Source organism: Dicentrarchus labrax, unplaced genomic scaffold (assembly GCF_905237075.1).
Source record: "Dicentrarchus labrax unplaced genomic scaffold, dlabrax2021, whole genome shotgun sequence".
Taxonomy (NCBI): Eukaryota; Metazoa; Chordata; class Actinopteri; family Moronidae; genus Dicentrarchus; species Dicentrarchus labrax.
The window spans coordinates 12,534,850-12,558,280 of NW_026136712.1; the positions used below are offsets into that span (position 1 = coordinate 12,534,850).

Sequence of the window (23,431 nt, forward strand, 5' to 3'; positions counted from 1 at the left end):
AACCAATCATTCATTTTCAGCACTATGATAAGCTAATTCAGAGCCCTAGGACAGTTTAATCTATACTTGGGAACATTCAATACCGTCTCCCTTAGCAAGAAACAAGACACAATACCAATGAATCCTGAGATAATCTATGATGTCACAGTTGTAATGCTTAATTATGGAGAGAAAGAGAGGGAGAGAGAGAGAGAGAGAGAGAGAGAGAAAGACAGAATGAGAGATAGAGAAAGTGTGATCATTGTTCCATGAAGTTTATTTTCTAGGTGAGCAGATATCCGTCTTCCAGCCTCCCTGTGGGATTTTTCCCAACCATCCTTGGGAGCTGTACAATAATGTCGCTCTGTCTGGTGAATGTGGGTGTTCTTGTATTTCTGTATCCTCGCAAGGACAGAAGGATAAAGGAGAATCCCTGAATGTCAATGCTGTTTTTTCCCACTGAATGTGACCATTTTAAGCCTCCAGCTTGGGTTAACATTATTTCTCCTTATAGTAATGTAAGTGCAGTTGGTGGCTGTGAAAAGCTTATAGATAAGCACATCCACATTTGTATACTGTACATGTAAACACAAACACCTCACAAAACATTTCTTTTTTGCTCCTATCGGCCCTTCTTTTTCAAAACTTCAAACCCTCTTACTGCATTTCATGTTTGACTCCCCACTCTCCCTTTTCTATTGGTCGCTGCCTTGCCTTGCTCAGAGGAGGTTAATTCTTATGTTTCATGAGTTTTTCCTTCTGCTTTTTCCTCCTTCCTATTTATCCCTTGGCTACCTTCCTTCTCCTCCTCTCTCCTTCCTGGTGGGATGTGGCTGTCACGAACTGCAGATTGGCAATATGAGGGTAAGAACGATCTCTTCTTTTTTTCCTCTGTTAAATGTGTTCAGTCACTGTGCTGGTTTATTAACCCCTGCTAACCCTGCAGATGGTTGTAGGGGGTTACGTCTGCCGTTACCTCTGAAAAATTGGGCATTAGTCTCACTTCACTGTCAAGTTTTGCCTCCCTTACTTCACCTCTTTTTCTTCTACATTTCATTCCAATTATAATATTCCTCTTTCCATTTCCTCTCACTGTAGAGAGAACAATGAGGTTAATGAGCTCTAGATTATATCTACCAAGCTTAACATTTATTTATGTGTATGTATTTTTTTTTTATTCTTTTCAGCATTTCCTAGCTATTGTTTTAACTGCTCTATGTTTAGTTTTTTTTACTTTTTCTATTTGTCTTTGTCTCTTCCTCTAAAGTGAGTGACTCCCTGTCCATCATAATTTTCTTCTGTCTGGACACTCCATTTTTTTTATACTTATTTCCGCTAACCCCTTACACCTCAGTCCTTTTCTCCACTCTTCCCCTTATTTTCACTGTCACTCCTTTCAGTTCTTTGCTGTTGCCACTCATAGCCACTCATATATAGATACAGTAGATAGAGTGCAATTCAATTTAAAAAAGACACTCTGACAGAGTGATTGCAGCAGCCACTTATTTTCCAGGTACAGAAACCCTAGGAGGTACCAATGTTAACTCTAAATCTTCCCTTTTTTTTTTTTTTTTTTTTTTCAGAATGTAAACTGTCTCGGTCGGGTCCTCCTGCTACCATTGTTGCCATAGATGAAGAAAGCCCCAACGGTAAAGTATTCATCTGTTTCACTTCTTCATTTTATGCGGATTTAAATCTACACTTTTGTTAGAAGTTTTTAAGATAAACACCACCTTTTACCGTATGTTAAACAAACAGTGTTACACCATCTTGACCTTTTCAGTAGATGCAGATTGGCATTGCATGTAACCTGCACTCATTAATATTCATTAGGTCCGTGCCAAACTGTGTCATAGTTTGGAGTCTGATCCCTGTCCCGGAAGATGAGACATTAGGTCATTCAGTCCGAGCTAAATGACTGTGTGAACAAGTTAGATTTGTATTTGTATTGCACCTTCTCATACAAAAGGAGTTCAAAGTGTGTTTCATAAGAACAAAATAAAATAGATGCACATAAAGACACCCATACAAATAAACAAAGTGTACAAATAGGATGACTTTAAAAGTGCCCCAGGCACATGGAGGAGTTTCCCACCTTGTGACCGGGGAGATGTTATGGGATTATAAACTGACAGCATGTCTGAAATGTACTGTTGAGCCAGATCAGCAAGTGCTTTGTAAACCAAGAGGTGGATTTAGAATTTTATTCTGAAAACAACAGATAACCAGTGAAGATTTTGGAGGACTAGAGTTATGGAAACAAAAAGATATGAGTGTCTTTATGCCTTGCTATGTGTGCATGTCTGTGTTACAAAATGTTGCCATTGGGGACCTATTATGCTCATTTCCAGCTCTATATTTTTTATCTGAGACTCCACCAGAGTAGCTTTGCATTAACATTGCTTTGTCCTCTTGCCGGTGTGCTCTTGGTGAAATGACTAAGCTTGGACAATACCAATATGGGCCACTGAATTTGATAATTTTACTGTTTTTCAAATTGATAGACAGTAGACAGTACGTTTGTTTATTCCATACCTGGAGTCTCTACTGGTTGCCTGGCTGCACCCAACAAAGAAACAGTTCCATACATAACCTGTAAATACAACAGTTCTTGTTTTTACACTCAGATGAAACAAACAAGACATAACACGTTAATCTGTGAGGTTTAGAGGTTCCGGAAGGACAGACCCAGGCTAGCTGTTTCCCCATTTCCAGTCTTTATGCTAGGCTACGCTAACTACAGCTGGCTGTAGCTCAATTTTAAAGTCAGATACAAGATATCAATATTCCCATCAAATTCTGAAGAAAGCAAGTAAGAATATAATAACAATGAATCCTGTAATATGAACTTGCATCATTAATTTCATTCTGAAGCAGACAAAGTGAGTTACATTTCGGTTCAAAACCATCTTTTGTTTTGGGGCCTGGGTTGTGATTTTGTCAGTAATTTTTCCAGTGATACAAATAATTGTATTTTTTTTTATGTAGCCCAGTTAATTATTTTGGCTTTTGAATCATTGATGTTGTGTGTCAAGTGGTTATTTTGCAAATACATTGTTTGAGATAGACAAAGATGACAGTGCCTGGACATTTGTTTGGCAAAAATTCCTAATTTGAGTATTTGAGGCAAAAGCTCTTCTCTTCTCTTCTCTTCTCTTCTCTTCTCTTCTCTTCTTTTCTCTTTTCTTCTCTTCTGCCACCTTGAGCCACCTGACTAAACAAAAATAAGGCTGCCAGAGCTTCACACTTTTTATCTGAACACCAAAAGAAATATCTTCAGTGTATTTTTGTTGAGTTGTGTCTTGAGTTAGCTCAAACTGTTTAAGACTTTCTCAGCTGATTAGTGGCTCCTGGTTTGATGGCTCTATAGACTGTACGGAGGCATATAAAGCACACAACCCTAGAGTCCCCTTTGGAGTGTGTTTTAGTTCAGGCTTTTGTTTGCATATGAAGTTCAGAGGAGGTTATTCATGGAGGGCTCATATTTTAATTGATAAGTTAAACCTTACTTTGGTCACAAGCAAATTAAGGCTTACATTGGCCTCAATGAAGGCCACTAAATCTAATATGGGAAGGTGAAATGTAGACAAACAAGTTGGTCTGTGTGGGTAAATCACCCTCTTATCTCCAGCCTATAGATTATAGTTCAGAAACCTGTCATAATGTTTGCCATGTCTGCTTTTCAACAAAGTTTTAAATAGTGAGACCTGATCACTGTAATCCTAACTGACATAAAGAGAGATTAGCATAGCAGCACCAGACAGAGAGGAGAGCGGCGCCTTCCATCTAGCTGGCATGTCTATATCTGTTGATGGCTTAATGCATCCTATTAAGTTACCCATCCTCTTATTTTGCCTATTTTCTATTTTTACTGTGTACTTCTATATCCTTAATTCAGAACAGTGTTCACTGGGTATGCACATCAGCCTCCGAGTGATGAATGATTTTTTTTTTTTTTGTATGTGTTTGTTCAAAGTGAATCTCTTATATAAATGCAATATGCATTATGTTATATGCAGTGTTGCACATCTACTTCTCTCTGAAGCGGGTCAAAACCATTTAAGAAGATCTTCAAAAATAGAAAAAGAAATTAAAGTGTGTGAATGCTATTTCCACAATTTCTACATAGTCACATTGTTATGAAATTTGGCATCATACTTTCCAAATCAGTAGTAGTCTAGTAGTCTAATAAAAAATACAAATGCTGTGTAAATTGTTGTTTTACTAATACACTAACCTGGGTTAAAATGACAATTAGTTCTTGTTTATTGAGACCTCAGACTATGAAGTGTGATAGATAGATATTGTATCTGTATAATGTACATCTTCAGTAAAAAAAGAGCAATGTCCTAATATTTGATTTTCAATTCTAGATTCTTTTCTGACTAATTTTGAGTGTAAAATGTGTACATTGAATAGTTTTTAGCTTTTAGCATTTTTTCTGCCTGCTTTGTCTGCAAGTCATACTCTCTGCAGGTAGGCTGCAGTTACAAGCTCTACTTATCAGAGGTATGAGGTATCAAACTGAAACTGTGAACGTGAATGGGACAGTGAAGGGTCATTTTGTATTGACATAGTTTTTCAGCTGAAATAGTTAGCCTTGCACACTGGTTAGAGCTGTGCTCTGAAAAAAAAATCTTATCTTACTTCTTACTTTGGTTATTTGTGTTCATAAAGCAATATTTCTGCTTGTAAATTTGCATTTAATTGAGTGTTTTGAAATGAGATGATGTTAAAAGCTCTGGCAGCTACAATGTGTGCTAACATGGCTATGCGTGTGCATGTATATGTGTGCGCGCATCCTATTGTCTAATATGTGCATTTGTGCTGATGGGTTCATTGTGTACATGCTATATGTACGTGTGTGTTTGTGCCTGTTTGTGCAGTAATCTTCCTAACAGGGCTGTTGAAGAATAATTTAGTATTGGAATGGTTTGTATGCATAATGCCATGTATTGCTCTGTGGCTGTGAAATAGTGTTACAGATTTAATAGAGAATCTCGCTTTAGGGTGATTATCTTGGGTTGGTGTTGGCAAAAGGGAGAGAGACTCGAGGAAAGAGGAGAGGCGGAGGAGGGGAGAAGAGGAGGAAAAGAGTAACAAGATACAAGTTAGGGAATTTTTCCTCAGGGAAATGTCATAAAAGGACATAATACTGAAATTAGGGTTGTGATTTTAATAATATCAAGTAAAACGGTGATTAGAATGAGTGGATAGGTGTAGGAGTGGGACAGACACACAAACATGCATGAACATAGCGACACACACAAAGACGTCTAACATCGGTATCTCAGCTTTGGGTCTTCACAATAACATACACAATACAATACCATTCCCCTGATGCATTAAATGTATCATTTAGCTGATAATACATGCTACATCAGCACACCAAATTGCATGTAATAGTATACAATCGGCTTCGCGTACTGCTCTAACAATATTAGTCTACTGCTGTAAATATACTCTGCTAATGTAGCTTGACCAGTGATAATGCTGTAGGGGTCCCGGAGGCAAATAAAATAGTTATTATCCCATACATGGGTAGAAAAGTGTCCCAGCTGTTATTTCCAGCAGCAAACTATAGTAGTTGTTTTACTATCTCCAGTACATATTAAGGTTCAGGTCATTGTTGAAACACACAAACAACAATCACATTTGAGTCATCATCATATTCTAATGACACATGTGCTTGAATAAACAGAAAATCTAGAATCTGGTCACGAAGATTAATTATGACTGTCAAGTACCTTTACTGCAGTTTTCAGATTAAATTAAAATCATGACTGCCCTTGGCCTGCCTAAAAAAAATTCATTTTCAACATACAGTGTACATATTTTAATTTAGTTTGGTGGATGTGCCTGGCTAAATATTCCTGTCCTCTGATTGGAGATGAACCTCAGTGTTGTTTAGCCAATGGAAACCCTAGATGGGTCATCAGTAGAGAGGTAATGATACACTAAACTCACGATTTGATACTGGGTTCACAACATGATTTTCTCACTATTAACGAAATTAGATTCCTTGGTTTCTCAGACAAAAATCATTTCATTTTCTTACTCCAATGTTAAATAGATTATATGATTCTAATTAATTTAACTGCCTCGCAATATATCTTCACATTCCTAGTTTTGAGTAAGCCTCCACTGTGTGTTGTGTGAACACAAAACATGAGTTAACTTTCTCTCATGCCAGGTAAAATGTAGACTAAATCTATAATGCTTGTGTGCTGTAAGAAGATGTGTGCCTGTTTAATGCCACCCAGATCGGATATCAGTAGCAAGAGTGTGGACATCATTAGACATCTTTTATCTCTGTGTCTCATTTTCTGTCCAATAACAGATTTTTGGCCAAAGTTATGAATGCAACACTGACATATTATCACCTTTCAAGTTGATGTGGTAACCTTGTTAGCAAAGTGTTAAACATTGAAAAGACACAGTGCAACATTAGCATTCATTTGGAGTCGTATTTCTGGCCACCTTTTGAATATTCCCAAATTTTTTGCTCTTGTTTTGGTCTCCGCCAACTCTTATATCTGTCTTGTTGGCTACCAAATGCTCCACATTTTTCACCAGCTAGCAAAATAAAATAAAAAAATAAAGGTTGGAACTAAGTTTGCTGTTTGGTGCTGACTAAAGAACAGTGTGATTTTAGGAGCCTTTTTTTTTTTACTGAAAACAGTGACTAGTCAGAGTGAACACATATAGTGAAGCTGCAGGCCAGAAAAGCAAAACAATAAGCTGAAAGTCGCTTTAAAGCTCGGTAGAGCTGAGGGAAACTGCAAACGGGTGATAATTGTTTCAGGGTTTATCAGTTTGAGTAACCCCTTTCTCATATAAGTAGCCACATGAGCCATTGTTAATATAAAAAACGTATTGATTACAGCTGCTTCATACAAATCATGAATACATTTTTGTGACAAAAGTATGTCACGTCAAATGGTAGTTTACATTCACTGCCTCTGTACCAAACATACACTTGTACTTGCTTTGAATCCCTCTTTCATCCCCCCACCAAGAGCTGCAGGTACATGTGATGATTACTTTTCAGTCCATGGCTCGTGCCTGGCCGACACCCCAGCACATTCAGTTAAGCTAATGTCCTGTAAAAATTCTATTAATGCACTGCCACAATGCTCATTTTCTCCTAATATTCTCTTTACTCTTTATTTCTATCAGCCTCTCATTCAACCCAATCTTTCTCACCTCACTGTCCTCTGCTATCTTTCTCATTTCTCTTGCCCTCTAATTGCTCTTTGTACTTCTTCTTGGACAGTTCCTTGTCTCTGCTCTCTCTGTGTTGCTGCACACACACACACACACACACACACACACACACACACACACACACACACACACACACTCATGGCTTCACGTGGTTCTGCCTGTCTGCTTTAACACATAGGTCAATTTAATCAGGTGCTGCTGAGTGCAGTATTCAGTCACACGTCCTGTGAAGTGAGGTCACTGTGAAAAGAGCCCATTTATATTAGACGGTCTATGGAATTACATTGGAAACACAAGGTGTAAGCACTGTCTGTCTCTTTCATCTTTGCCTGTACTTGTGGTCTTCTCATTGTGGAAGACAGAAGCAGGAAACCAGAAGAGATATAGCCCAGAGATGGCAAGGAATGAAACTCCCCTAATGAATTCCATTTTCTATCCCATTTCTCATATAAAGAAACCAATTTCACTAAATTTCCCCGTTTATTTAACATCAGCGAATCACAGCAAGGCATTTGACACGGTTTCCATGGTAGCACAGAAGGCCATGACCCAATTTTAGGTCTGGCAGATCAGATATGAGATCGTTCAGTGCGCGTGTGTTTATGTTGTTGAATGTGTGTGCGTGCATGTGGAGGGAAAGTATGAAGTTCTCTAGCATGCACGCATAAACAACACACACACACACACAATCCTGCTTGCCTCCTCAACTTTTTTTTAAATCTCTTATCTCACTCTCTGTCTATTGCTCTACCTCTACCTTACCTTACAATGTAATGTTGTATGCAACAAACACACATGCACACACAGTTGTTATTTTTGATTAATAATGCAGTGTGTAGGACCTGGTAATGGGTCTCCTATGATTTGGAGCTACACAGAGTCAAGTGGATAAACGTTTTGCTTCTCTACTTCTTAGCGCAATAAAATGACTCTTGACAGGTAATGTTAATGTGTATTTTTATGCTGCACATTGGTTTATGCAACTGATTAAATACACAAATTGGCATGAACACTTCACCAAGTTTATATTCAAATTCTGATATTAAATAAACTCACACCAAAATCTCCTGTGTGGGAGTTTTAATGTTGAGATATTAATGCAAACAGTTTGAAAACTGTGAAGTTTGGCAGCAGTGCTCTGTTTTTATTGACACTGTCAATCATCAATAAAGTCAGGACGTTTCTATGAAACGTAGATGTCTACCTGATTCTCTATCTCCCTCTTCTTTCATCTTGTGAAACTGCCCTCTCTGACCCTCTGCCCTTTGCTATCTACTTTTTCCTGGCTTTGTGTTGATTGAGATATAATATGCATCAACTGAAAATATAGAGCTGACAGTTTCCATTAAAATCATGTCTTGTCTCCCTGTTTGTATTTCTTTGACTATCTCTCTCTCTCTGTCTTTCAATATTCCTCTCATTCCCAAATCTCTTCGCCGCCCACAGTTGACTGTGTTAAATGAATGAAGTTGTATTCCATCTGTGCAGACTGTCCTATTAAAATGTTTACTTGTATTTATTTTTCGGGGGTTTTTTTGTATTGAAAAATCATGCAGATGAAAGTGTTGAAGTCATTCATTAGCTGTATTCCGCCAGACCAGATTTCTCCCTCGCTCTGAAATGTTGATTTTATTTTGTGTTCCAGTTGGTCTTAAGTATTTCAGGTACTGGTAGAAGGCAAACAAAGTAGCCCCCATATCTGATCTGCCTTGTAGCCTTGATTAAATTTCCTCATGCTTTGTACTCGGAGTCTCCTTCTCTTTCTGTTTGTGTGCTTCTCCATCTCATTGCCTTTGACCTTGGCTACAACCTAAATATGATTTCGAGGTATATAATTTATAGAGTACATGAAGAAAAGCAGAGTTGGACTGTCTCTGTTTCTTTCACTAATTAAGTTCGATCTGGACCATTTCTCTGCAGAAGTTATTTGAAATATACTCTATTTCCAGGAACTCTGGACTTTGTGTCTCTCTCTCTCTTTGCCTGTTGGGTTAATACATGGGTTTGTATTGTATTCCCAGGAACGTTATTGGTGGAGAACATGCAGATAAATGGCGTGGCTGAGGGTCCAGATCGTACCATCTCTCTGTCTCTAAGGGATAACTACGACCATTGGGTGATCCTTGACCCTTCCAAACAAGCCCTTTACCTCAACAGCACTGGACGGGTTCTGGATAGAGATGTAAGGCAACTCAACAGTTTTATTTTAGTCTATATATTCTATATAAGAGTTCTTTTTTTAAAAATGTTTTGATCTTACATTGCCTCATTCTGCACTGTGTATTTTGCTCTTGCTGTTTCTTTGGTCCTAGTTTCTCTTTTTCACTTGACTACAGAGGATAAATATGGCGAAAGCCAATTTTCACAGCTCTCTGACTTTTTCCAGCATTTGCTGTTTTGTGAAAGTTTTAGCTCCATCTCAACTGGAAAACAACCAGCCTCCTGCTGTTTTGGTCTGTTAAGTAATCCAGCAGATGTTCTTGAAAGTCTGATTTGGCACAAAAAAGTACTATAAAATAATACAAGAAACTGGCAGTCATCTGTGAAATAGGTTTTATTTATGTTTTATTTTATGGTTAATTATTTATTGGTACTGTACAGTTGTAGCTTTTAACCACATATTTTTTCTCCCCCCCCTTTCCAGCCCCCCTCATATATTCAGTCCATTGTGGTTCAGGTTCAGTGTACCAATGAGCTGGTAGGCACTGTGATTTTACATGAAGTGCGCATCGTTGTTCGAGACCGCAACGACAACGCACCTAGTTTCCAACAGCCAAGATACTATGTCGCCGTCAGTGAGGTAAAACACACCTACACACCCACACACCCACACACACACACATACAGTGACACACATAAACATACACAACCCCAGAGATGCAGTGAAGTCCAAAAAAATTCCATAAAACTCAGTGTGGTGGAAATAATTTACTGTCTTTCACCTAAATCAAGAGCAATTTATTGCACTTATCCTGCAGTGCTGCCATCTTTCATGGTGGCATGTACAGGACTCATGGGGCTGATGAGACCAGAGGGGGGGAAAGAGCTACAGTCCAGTCCAACATAAGTACAATAGATCAGGTGTACTGTACCAAGCCATTCCCATGGTGCTCTGCGGGTCATGAATGGCGCTTAATAATTCCAGCCGTAGAGGCTGTAGCAATGACCTGCACTCAGAAAATGTAGCCTGGCATAGGTGCACACTGCAATGTATTTTGAATAAAACCCTTCACCAAATAGTATTGTACATGGCATTTTGCTGTCAGACTAAAGCTGAAGGGGCAGTACTATAAGCAGGGAAAAAACAGAGATTTTGGGCAGCTGAGGAAAGGATCTAAATCTGTTTTTCAGAGGCTTCCAGAATAGTCTTTGAGATGCCAATCCCACAGTTAGTGTGTCCTCCGAAGCAGAATTTAACTAGAGGAGGTTCAAACTTAAACTGGACAAGGATACATGTAGCCTGCTGCCAGCATAGACCTAGACGTACCCAGTAGAATATCTCATTATACAGTCCTCCACAGCCTGTCCAACTCAATCTATCTTCTCAACCTCTCTCTTTCTCTCTTGGCCTCTCCAATCCGTTTTTGCAGCCCTCCCTCCCCTCTTTCCCACTCCCCGTGCCCCCTCACCACTCCCAGCTCTTCATTATGTCACCTTTCCTCAACCTCTCCACCTTTCCTCTGCCACACTCTATATATTTCTGGTTGTCTTTCCTCCTCCTCCGCCCCTCCACCTCTTACAGCTCTCCAGTTTCTCATTACTCCTACAGAAATAATTCCCTCAGTTCACTTCAACGACCACCATACAATTTAGGAGATGCATCGTAAAAAACTCTAAAATATGATTCCTGTGCCAGGCCAAGGTAAATGTGGCCGTAATAATTTTAAAAAACTGAATACATTTATTCTGATGTGGGCAATAATTAACATTTGAGTGCAAGTCTGGACATTAGGCAGACAGCTATTGTCTAATTCACTTCTGTTGCCCCCAGAACTCCAACCAACTAGTGCAGTAAATTTAATATTGAGAGAAAGACTACGGAGTTCATCCAGCTTTATATACATTAAACCTCCTTTTAGTTGTCTATTACTTACAATTATTGAGTGCAAGAAATTGAGGCAGACAGATTAAGAGAGGCAATATGGTTATTTATAAGAACGTCTAGGACACAATTTATGAGTTCACTGTGAAAGTTTCTGGGGACAAGGTGATCCTCGTGGCTGATTTCATGAGTTGGCACTGGTGCTGGAGTGTGGAGTTGTTTCATTAGAGCTGTATCCAAAAGTGGCAAACTGACAGCATGAGATGTTCTGAAGACCATTGTTGGATCAGTGGGAGGCAGAGATAACCCTGTTGAGGGAAATGATGTAACAAATCATTGGTGCAGTAGCTAAATTAAACTTAATCTCAAATGTTTCTCGTGCTGTCTGGAGATTAGACTTCGGTTTGACACATAATCACAGAAAATATAGCACGGCAATTTATGGCTGGCAAAGTTCTTCCTTTCATGTGCTGTGGCAAGTGTTCAACTCTCAAGGTTAGGAATTTCTCTCAGAAAAACCAACAGAATATCTTCCTGAAAATCTAGCTCCACATTTCTCTGCTAGAAAGTTATCTTGTTGCACAGTGCGATGAAAATTAAAGTGAATTTTACAGTGCAAACGACAGCCAAATCATAAATACTTGCATTTGCACACAAATGACAAGTTATTGTACACAAAGGCCACTATTGGGTTTATTTACAGTTTATATGTACGTTTTAGGCCACTGACTTCACAGTGATGTATGTATACTATGCATACTATACACACTGCTAGCTACTTTCCAAAGAATATCATATTTTTTTTAGATTGCAGAATGTGGTTTTCTACCCTGAAAGGGAGAGAACAGTGTAGTAACGGAAGTAGTAGCAAATACTGCTTAATGAGCATTATGACCCTGTTACGTATAGCCGTCCAACTCTACCAGAACAGCACATCCAGACTGGGAACAAACGTGGCTTACAAGAGGCCGGTTTGAAGACAGGGAATAGAGTACAGAGGTGGCCATAAAATATGATTCAGTTTTACCTAAATCAGTGATAAAATTGTGTTTGTTTACAGTAATCAGTGAGGCCCAGCTCTGTGTCACTTAAAGTTAAAGATTGTTTGTTAGATGGATGTCATGATATTATTGGTTGAAATACGTTGGTTCAAGCTTATCCAAGCACATGTCACATTTTAATTTTAATGCTACAGTCACTGCTGCTAGATATGTGTAGCTAGTGTAACATCAGTTAGCTAATCAGCTACAGCAGCCACTATAGCGTAAGTTAGTGCATTGCCAGATGCTAGTTCTCTGTTAGTTGCAAGTTTATTAGTGTTTAGTTAGTTAGAAACTGTTCGGCATATAAAAATGAACATGAACATGGTGAAAAAAATTTAATTTGACAGTTCCTTGCATTAAAAAAATGCTCTTCAACAGCTGCTATGTGCAGCTCACTCCTCAGTTCCTCATATGGTTGATCATTGCTGTAATCTGTGACACTGATTCATTGTTTCATGGGTAGGCTATTAGGGTCCAATCTGTTTCTGTTTTTATTAGTATTATTATTCACTGAAAGACCGAAATAAAGATAAAGGTACCTTCACTTTCCAATCTTAAAATGCCTTACATCATTTTCTACCACCTAATGTCCCACGTTCAGATAAACGTTTGCATTCGATGGGGCAATGAGGTGTAGCAAACATTCACAGGAGTGACAAGGAGAAATACTAAGACACAGACAGACAGAAAGTTCGACAAACCATGCTGCCTGTGTTTTTATTTCCAGAGCAAATTAAAGCACACAAACAGCTGCAAGCTGATCTTCCTTCTCAAGCCCCATTTGAGCACAATAAACATAAAACTGCAAATCATTTTCTGTTTGTTTTGTAGAGACAGTGGGGTATCAAAATCCCTTATGGCCAGACGCATGTGAAGAGTTTTTTAATGTGTCCCTCCCTCATCTCTGGCAGTATATGTTTGCATAACACTGTCAGGAAGACAAGACACAACAGTAGGCCTATAGGACAGAAGCTGTTTGATGTCAGTGGTACAGAGAATGGAAGTGTTTAAGTGTTTGACATCATGTCGTGTGAGCTTGTAGACAAAGATACTGAAATTCTCTGTCTCTGTTGTGTTTTCAGCTGACACCAGTAGGAACCACTATTTTCTCTGGTTTCTGGGGGAACAATGGTGCAACAGACATTGATGACGGTCCCAACGGACAGATAGAGTACACCATCCAGTACAACCCCAAAGACCCGGTAGGTTATCTCTTCCAAGTAGGAGAACCACAGTTCTTTACAGATATCCATCAATGTTATCAGACATCGGCATTTTTAGCGACTGAATTCAACACATTAGAGAATGGAGAGACTAAGGGCCAAACATTTTAACATTTGTAACATCTATCAGTGTGAGATCACGGTCCTTTCCAGAAGTATGGATGCCCTTCAGCTGGAGAGCCAGGAGCTAAACCACGATTACAGAACTCTGATCTCAGCTGAGCAGATGGACCAAGAGGCCATGGTCCTGGAAATTAAGAAGCAATTAAGAAAGTCATGTACGCCCATGAGCTGAGTAGAGAAAGGGTGGCTGGCCCCCTTAACAGTGGAGGAACTTCTTCAACGACTTCAGAAGGCAAGAACACAGAAAAACTAGAGGCTGTGGAGATTGCTGAGGCTCTTTTCCACAAATTGGAAGACATGCAGAAGGTCTCAGAGGAGCATTCAGCTGCATTTAGCTGAGCTCAAAAAAAGGACATGAGGAACCAGGCAGGGACGGAAAGCCTCAAGGACTTTGAGATGGATGAGTTTTTTTTACAAAGAGTTCAACCAACAGCTCCAGAGAAAGAAGAAACGGAGGGCGGAGGCAGAGAGGAGCAAACTGGAGGCCATTAAAATCGGAGAGGCCACTTTTCCAAAGATTGGAGGAGGCCCCCACCCTCACATAGAGCCAGATGCTAACTGAAAACTGTAGAGGAGGAAAAGAAACAGGAGGCTCTTGTTGAAGACATCGTGTGCTGAGTGAAGAAACGGTTTTGAGGATCCAGGCAGAGACCTACGAACTGGGGGCCATTGAGCCTGTGGAGGCTCTCCAACAGAGGACTGAAGAGCAGAGAAGGAAGTCCTCTGCCAGGCCAAGGACTTCCTGCTGAAGCTGATGGAGAAGAGCTGCCTAGTGAGAACCAATCAGCCCTCTATCAGCCGAAAACACACGTGTATCACTCCTTTCAAAAAAACAAAAGATATGGCATGAAATAATGTATTATCAGTAGAGTTTTATTTTTGCAGGGAAGTATATTACAACTGGTGCTACTGGTAACATGCATCAAAGCAGAGACGGACTGTTGGAGACAAAATACAGCTGTTGTGTTTGATACAGTGTTTTTAATATTGTACATTCATAAATATGGGTACCATTGCCATTTTATGTTTGAAAATGTACCCTTCTCTCTCCTACGCAATCTTACTCAGAAGTTAAAAGAAAACTAGCCTAGTTATACCCAATCTGCCTCGAGAACAAGGTCAAGAGAGGGGTGTTTCCGGCTCTTCTTAGTCATCTTGTCTTCTTTAAACATAAATCCATTTGAAACCAGTTACCAACAAGCATATCTCTAGAAATTGAGACACCTTTATGGGTATGTGATTGGCTAAAAGGTGTAGGGCTGTATGAAATAAAACTTGACATGAAATGTGTAATCAGGAACACGCCATCATTACATAAAAAAAATGCCCATAATTAAATAATAAAGCAATAAAATCCAGGTATTAGGAAAATAACATTTCATGGTGAGTTTGAATAATTTCTTCAATTATTTCACCAACAGTTTTTACATGGTTTATTGATATACATACATATCTTTATTTATTTAATATTGAACATGTTTGGGTTCCAAATGATAATATCATTGTTATATTGTGAAAGCACCAACATTTTTTGCCTTCAAGTATCTGTACAAATATTTTGAGCAGGATCTGAATCTCAGCTCTCTCTCTGCTTACTTGTGCTCTCATTGCTTTGCTTTATAATAGACTCCTAATTACATCTTTTTTGTTTGTTGTTTAAATATTACCAGTGTCATAGGAATGCATCATATTTTAGCTGTGAATACTTCTCTACTCATTGTAGCCCGGCATTAAATTGAAACCATATTCTTGGCAGGCTGACAGAGGAACACAGTCACTTTTACCACAATATTATTACTGCTGTAGCTTCTACTCCTCCCACTACTATTACATGTCTAAGCTCATCTAAACTCCAAAATAAGTGAAAAATTAACTACAAGCCCTGTAAGTGACTCACTGTGTTTGTGCTTGGAATGTATTTGTGTGTGTTTCAGACAACAAACAGAACCTTTGACATCCCACTGACACTGTTTGGCTCCGTAGTTCTCAGAGAAAGACTCAACTATGAGGAGATAACACGGTACCTGGTCATCATACAGGCAAATGTAAGTGCTCTTTGTTGTTATATTTATGTGTCTGTCTGTCTGCACTTCCCTATGCAGCTATCAAAGACCAGTTCTGAGTATGATATCATATTTTTTCATATAATATTAAACGCTGAAAATTTTGAAAGGTGAGGTTTTCAGCTGAAACCGTTACAAAGCATGTCTGGAGAAAAGAACAACTTCCTCCTGACTCAGTGGGAGTATAGTCAGGCTGGAGTGTGTTTATGTAATTTTTAATATCATGGTAATACAGCCTTGAATAATTTCTGTTCTGTTGTCAGATTTAAGAGAACTATAAGCACACTCTTAATTATCACTAATGTCTTAATTAATTAAGACTAATTTAATTGTTATCCTCTTTTTCCCCACAGCACTCTGTATGTTGTATTTATAAAAAATGGTCTTCCAAATAGTTAATTTTGGTCAAAACACAAAACAGACCCATGGACAACGGAGGTAGTTTGAAGGTTCTAAACTGAAGCGTGACAGAAAATTGTTTAAGTTGCTGATTGCGCCATTAAGGTTTTTGTTTTGACAAGAAAACCTTGCTTACAAAACCTTTAGTTCTCAACAAAGAATTCCGACAAATATTCATATGTCTCAAGGCCCATTTACCCTGAAAGCATTATTAAAAGTCAACAGTATACTGAAAGATTAATGTGTTTTTGACTGCTTGAAAGCCTCACGTATTAACCGTTCATGTGAATGCAATATTAAGAGTGTTTTGAGTGGCTGTGAATTTGCTGAATATAAATTCGTAGCAAATACTTAGAGACCATGTGCAACCAAGGAAAAAAAGTTCCTTTGGAGTAAGGCTGACCTTTTCAGAGGTACTGTGAGAAAAAATTAAGCAGTGATTGAATGAGTAACATAAATGTATAACCTTATTTAAATGATTTATCCAAATAACAGAATGGTGATATCCAATAACTGTATATTTGTAATATAACAATATTATGTCTTGACTTGTCTTAAAAATTGATACGTTTGTTATTATTTCTGATAGCTTCAGTGACAATATTTGGAGATAAAATAATTTTAAGCCTACAGTGAGGGTAGAGTGTGAGTAATTGCTGAATAAAAAATACAATAGCGCCTGTGTTATTTACTGCTACTGCAGAGGCTGTTCTCTGCTGTCACCATCTAGTTTACATTTCCTCAGTTATTTTGCAATGCAGTAGCCTATATAATTAGATTCTTTATGGTGTCAGTTGTTGCTTGAAATTAACTGCTGTCAGCCCAGAAAAAACATGCATGTTACAATAAAGTGTGTGAGGCACCATGTTTTTAAAAGATTATTTCCTGGCTTTTCTTTAACTGTCAGGTGATTGGCACTAAGGAGAACATAATGTAATGCAGTGATTGAGTAACACTCAATTTAGGTGTAATTAAATAAGAGTAAAACTTGACGGTTAACAAAACCTAATTAAGGTTTTATCTTGTTTGGCCAATTTTCAAGTTTGTAGAACACAAAACGAGTTTAATGGGAAGAGGGAAAGTGCTTGATATTTTCTTCATATGTTTTTTTTTTTTTAAGTAAAGGGTGAGCATGTGATAGGTGCATTGATTATTCAGTAGCAGAAAGTTTGGGCTCCTGTAGATTCATCTGGCTATTTTGTTCTGAGAGCTTTACAAAACAATACAAAAACTGGTTTGTGTATATCTTAATTATCTTGAAAGAAAACTGAAAACACAGCAGTTATATTGACCATTCAGATGAATAGGACTGTTACATTTTTCCTGTGAATTTGCTGAGCAGCTATTTGTAAGTAATTGTGATGGTGGATACTTCAACATAAGCAGACTAACGAGTAAACAAATGTGTACACAAAGGAATGATTGCACATGTCTAAGCAGAAATAAAAGTTTGTGAATAGCTTTACTTTCAGTGTCTGACTAGGACTTTGATTCTTTCTTTCTCTAGTTGTTTTGATATTTTACCAGAGCCTCACTGAAACCCTGCTATTTCAGTTTAAGGTCTCTTGAAGGTCTTTCTCAAGATAAAAGTGTGTAAGCCCATCCATTTTTCATTGTGTGTATCAACATGCATACATATATTTTTTTTGTATGGTATGGTTTCTTCAAAAGTCTGAGACCTTGATATAATTCAGATATTTCCACTGGAATGTATTACTTAGATTAAATGTCTTTTTTTTCAGAATAAATGTGATAGGCCAATAGCTTATCAATAATAGTTTTAGAAAAATATAAAAAATATATCTACAGGCGCTACGGGCCGACTTCCATGGAGTCTGTCATGTTGAACCAACATGTTTCTACAATAGCCCAGGAGGGACAAACCAAACACTGGCTCTTGATAAGGGTGTGTTTTTCGTGTGTTTCGCAGCCACCATAGTTTCTCTCAGGCAAATATTTCATCCCTAGAAGACAGTAAACACCTTTGAGATCAAGAAGAAATTGTGATATTTGGCTAACTTGTTTTTAATAAATTTGCCATTGAGGGAAAGAAAATGGTTTAGTAGCCTACTTGAACCAGTTATAAATGCATTAGAAGTCTGTTTATTTGCTCTTGATGAGGTATAAATAGATGAAGACAGTAAGTTAAGTAGACACCAGCCTTTGAAGGCATTGAGAGATCCCTGCAGCTTTGATTTTTTTGCAAAATATTCAGCGGGACTGCGCTGTAGTCGTTTTCTGTTCAAGACATGAAGATAAGGATATGCAAATATCTAAATAAGAAAGTGCAATATCATCCAAAAATAAAATAAAAAAGCTCTCTCTCTCTCTCCTCCTAGGATCGAGCCCCCTATCCGAGTGAGCGCCGTACAGCTACCACCACTCTAACAGTGGATGTACTGGATGGTGACGACTTGGGTCCCATGTTTCTACCTTGTACACTTGTGGGAAACACCCGCGACTGTAGTCCCATCACGTATAGGGCTAATGTGCTGGAGCTGACCGAGCCGGTAAGTGTGTGCCTGTTATGTACCTATACTGTATCACATTTGTGTGTGTGGTGCAGAGGGCATGTTTCTATCTGTATCTGTGCGATCAGCCTATACAATGGTAGTATATGTGTGCTTGCGTGCATGCTGTGTTCAGTTTTATGCTTACATTTAGTACACTTTTGTGACCTGAGATAGTTTTGGCAGTCTTGACTATTTTATGCTTAGATTAAGGTTAATAGTGAGAGCTAATCTCTTAGGACTCATCCTCACAATTTTGTACGCTTTTCCCTATTTATACATACCCATATTTAACTATTTATAATTCTAGGCCTTGAAGAACAGATGCCGCTCCTGTGTATCTACTGACTTTAGTAATTCCACATTATGTCAAATAATAAGTCGGTCCCTTGAAATCCAGTGAAATTAAATTATTTTAGCCGGTTACAAATGGCTTTGAAATTTGACAGTGGAAATCAACAAACTTTGTTCTAGTACCTCTTATAACAACATACTCCGTGGTTAGAAATTAGACATTGTTTGGCCATGGATATTTGTTTTTTCAAACCACTGTGCTTTCAAACATGATTTCCTTCAATGTCACGCCTGCAGTGAAGATAAAAATATCAAACATTTATTTCTTCAATTTGACATTTAAAACTAGTTGTTAAGTAATGAGAACAAAGGCCATAATCATTCATGTCTCAGAAATATGCACTCCTGCCCTCTATGTGAACACAGAAAGTAATTAAGATTTCATAAGCAGTTAGCATAATTTAAAACAAGAACACTGTCATTTTAATGCTAAGAAGGTGTTAGTCACATAATGTGGCCTGTAGAGTTGAAAGAATAGATTTATACTATTGCGTCCACACAGATGATGTAACAGTTTTTTTAATGAAAAAGGTGTTAAAAGATCTATACTGTTTGACCATGTCACTTTAATTGTGAGTCACAAAATTATATTGTTCAATTCTGTAATTAAGGGGAAAGCAAGTGTATTTAATGACCCTAAGAGACTGTTTCAGACAAAAAAGTTGAAGTTATTCAATGTTATTATTGACAAATTGTACTGCAAATCTCTTGCGTAGTGTTGTTTAAATGTGAGTCTTCAATACCGTGGTCTGTGTTTATGCTTACACAGCTGTATATATCATTTTGCATTTGTATCTTGGGCATTTAGCTGATGCTGTTATCCAGAGCGACTTACAATACCACTTTGTAAATGAGACAAAGTTGCTGCAGGCAAAATCCTCAACTCTGACAAGTCAGCAGAGCATTCATCCCTTACTACACACAGGCGCACATACACACACACCCTTGATGGTGACAAGCTAGCAGTGCGTTCATGCCTTAACACCCCCCCCCCCACATCGACCTACACACACATACCCTTAACAGTGTCAAGCCAGTAGAGCAGTCATGCCTAACTGGACATTGTCTACTTCATCTCTTTGTTTATACTGAGATCTTCGTTTTAAATCGTCACATGTGCACACACACACACACACACACACACACACAAACACGTGCTTACGCATGCACACATATGCTCACTTTACTCCAGACACACTGAAGGATCTCTTTCTCTGCCTTCAAGCCTCTCTCTCTCATTCTTATCTCTCCTCCCTCACACATACACTCTCACAGACATGGACACAGCCAGGAACAATAGGAGTAAATCAACTTTACACCTTGTGGTTTTGCGAAGGAGCAAGTGTACGGAGACAAGGACAGGGTTTACGATGTATAGGTGGTGTTGGGATGATGTGAAGGGGGGGATCAAACAGGGAGGAAGAGATGGGTTAAGGCAGACAAACAGAAAAGTTATGCTGGGAAAATACTTGAGGGGTTTTAAAATCTGAAGCGATACTTGAAACACGTTGCATCAAACACGAAGACTGTTTCTCACTTGTCAATTTGCTCCCAAAACACACAACAGCTGACTCCAGATGCTTCACTGATTTCAGTATTTATAATCTTACAACTCAGACAGCACTAAAGAAAAATGGGATCATTCAGACAAGCGGAGGTTGCTTTCCTTCTCCTTTATATTGGTAATTTTCATTCTTTGAATGAGACTGTGATCCCTGTTCCTTACAGGAGTTGGGACCTTTGCAGTAGCCATATTTACATGTCATAGCTGGAAAGTAGTTTTTCCAGTGACAGGGTCCTTGCATTGTACATGTTGGTTCACTGGCATCGTTAATGTTATGAGTAACACCTGTGCTTCTTATGCTATCACAAAATATCTGCAGTGAAAAAGGTCTGTTAGCAAAATCTGGGCAATCCATTGATTCTGACCAAGTCTAATTTTTTTATGTGTGTGTAGGTCGATTTGGTTTTTTTTCTAAAAAAGTTTTTCCCTGCTGTCAATCCTAATTATTCTTCATGAATCTGAAACAATGTTAGTTGATGTTCTCTAATTTATTATTAATTTAATTTAAATTAAAGGGGCACTGCTCCCATACATGGACTTCAGTTTACTGGACAGAGTACTGCACTGCCTGTGAAAACATGTGTATGTCTTGTGAAGCTCTAAATTGGATCTTTCCAAAGTTGAAAAAAAGTTCCAAAAAAATTTGCCAAAATGTTGGATTGGGCTTAGAGACTACAAATTTATAACAGAGCCTTCAGTGGCCCATGGAATATTATGGGAAATGTAGGATATAGTGTTTTGGAGCTTGAGCCATACTAGGGACTACAATTGAGCAATATCCACCATAGCTCAACAGATGAAAAAAAAGAGAACCAAGTACAGATAATCAAACACCCGAAAACCAAAGGGAACTAATTCTTGAAATGCACTGGGGGAAAACAACTTGTCTGTTTTCTTAAACAATCATATACTTTAACTAAACTATTTCAGGTCATTTCAATAAATGCGTGTTCATGCCAACAGCATGATCCCTCCCATTAGGTTCGCCTGAATGCACTCCTCTCTATTCAAAGCAGCTGTCTCTCAGGGGCCCTGTTTGATTGATTAAAACTAGACTTTGTAGCCATCCAACACGAGTACTCTAATACATTCTGCTTGCTTGCACGTTTGCTCCCCTCAAAGAGTTGTTAAGGGGAAGCCAGAGGACAGAGGAGGACGATAGATAGATAGATAGCTAGATAAATAGATAGATAGATAGATAGATAGATAGATAGATAGATAGATAGATAGATAGATAGATAGATAGATAGATAGATAGATAGATAGATAGATAGATAGATATTGAAGATGTGATGAGAAATGAGGAAATACAAAACAAGTGTAAAGGACAGGAAAGAGCTGCTGTTGCTAGGGTATACGAAAGATGAGCAGGTGAAGTGAGGAGAGGCATGAACGAGGAGGAGAGTCAAGGCACCATAATAGTTTGAGTCCTAATCAGACTGATAAGATATGACAGCCTCAGAGCCTCAGAGCCAACATAACTATTCTCTCTCTGTGTCTTTCTCCCTCCCTCATGCACACACACGCTCACAGATACACCAAGATGCTGGTCATTTATGCTGAGGAGTTGGCTGTCAGGCCACGTTCACACATCCACTTCAAAAACGTTGCTGCCTCTGCAACTCAGAAATGTATGGCTGTAAGGGAAACATAGATTATTGAACAATACAGTCCAACAACTTTCCAAAGACCTGACCAATCCTTTAGTTTGTCGTTACGTCAGAGTGGCAATTGATTGGCTACAAGTTGCATAAAGAAGGGCATTAAATACCACTGTATAATATGCCATAACTTTATTTTGTAGCAACACAGACTTTGCAGCACTGCGGTGCACTGCATTGTGGAAATAGCCATCTGTTGGGTTTTTCATGTGATAGGGGAGTGCTGTGTCTCTGTTGCACCACGAAGAGCGTCTTGCCATTCGCGCCTGTATAGCTTAGTGGTTGACACAAAGTCTCACCTGACCACTATACACCCTGAGGGGTTTTTCCTTCCTCTATTGATCTCCTCACTGCTCTCGGGATCAGCCACCTGCCTGCACAGCTGCTGCTCATTTGCTCATTAGTTCCCCAGTATATATAAAAGGCAGTTTCCCCACACACATTTGCCAGGTGGTGCCGCCTAGTTGTTGTAGTGTCTGAGTCATTCATATCTGCTTGATACCTGTTGCTCATATTCTGCTTGCTGTTTCTGCAGCGTTTGCTTGCCTGATTCTGTCTGCATGCATGTTTCTGACAGTAAGCCTTGAAAGCCCAGTGAGTACAGAGGCTTTTAGCATTACCTGCCCAGCTTGTTGGGTCTGCTTAGCATTCTGCATTTTGCGTCTGTATCATTAAGAGAGTTCTGTTTTGTCAGGCTCTCCCTGAGCTGTCTGGTTTGACTAAAACTAAAGTTGGTAACTGTGGTTAATTGATCTCACATAGTTTACTTACTCGATCTAGTAAGCCAAGTTTTCCAAGTCAGGACTTTCACAAGGTGGCAGTGTTAACGGTCCAGTGTGTAACATTTAGGAGGCTTTATTGGCAGAAATGCAGTAGAATATAATAATATTCATAGGTATATATACATATTAGTGTATAATCAACTGACTATAGGAATCGGTATTTGTTACCTTTAGAATAAGCCCTTTATACACCAATAAGCCATAACATTATGACCACTGACTGGTGAAGTGAATAACACTGACTATCTTTGACTATCTTATCATGACACCAATATCAGAAAATTAATATTTGGTCCTCAAAGTAGATGTGTTAGAAGCAGGAAAAATGGGCAGTGTAAGGATTTGAGCAATTTTGACAAGGGCCAAATTGTGATTGCTAGACGACTGGATCAGAGCATCTCCAAAACTGCAGCTCTTGTCGGGTGCTCCCAGTCGGCAGTGGTCAGTATCTATCAAAAGTG

At 38.7% G+C, this 23,431-nt stretch overlaps 1 protein-coding gene across 1 annotated transcript in view; it reads left to right on the plus strand.

Moving 5' to 3' along the window:
• LOC127373561 (protocadherin-15-like) overlaps positions 1–23,431 on the plus strand; it is a 172,445-nt gene that overhangs the window by 40,278 nt on the left and 108,736 nt on the right. The window contains exons 3-9 of the mRNA XM_051418160.1: positions 829–843; positions 1,563–1,628; positions 9,228–9,388; positions 9,851–10,006; positions 13,374–13,493; positions 15,572–15,682; positions 18,439–18,609. Of these exons, the coding sequence (XP_051274120.1) occupies positions 829–843; positions 1,563–1,628; positions 9,228–9,388; positions 9,851–10,006; positions 13,374–13,493; positions 15,572–15,682; positions 18,439–18,609 (800 nt within the window). The remainder of the gene's footprint in view (positions 1–828; positions 844–1,562; positions 1,629–9,227; positions 9,389–9,850; positions 10,007–13,373; positions 13,494–15,571; positions 15,683–18,438; positions 18,610–23,431) is intronic.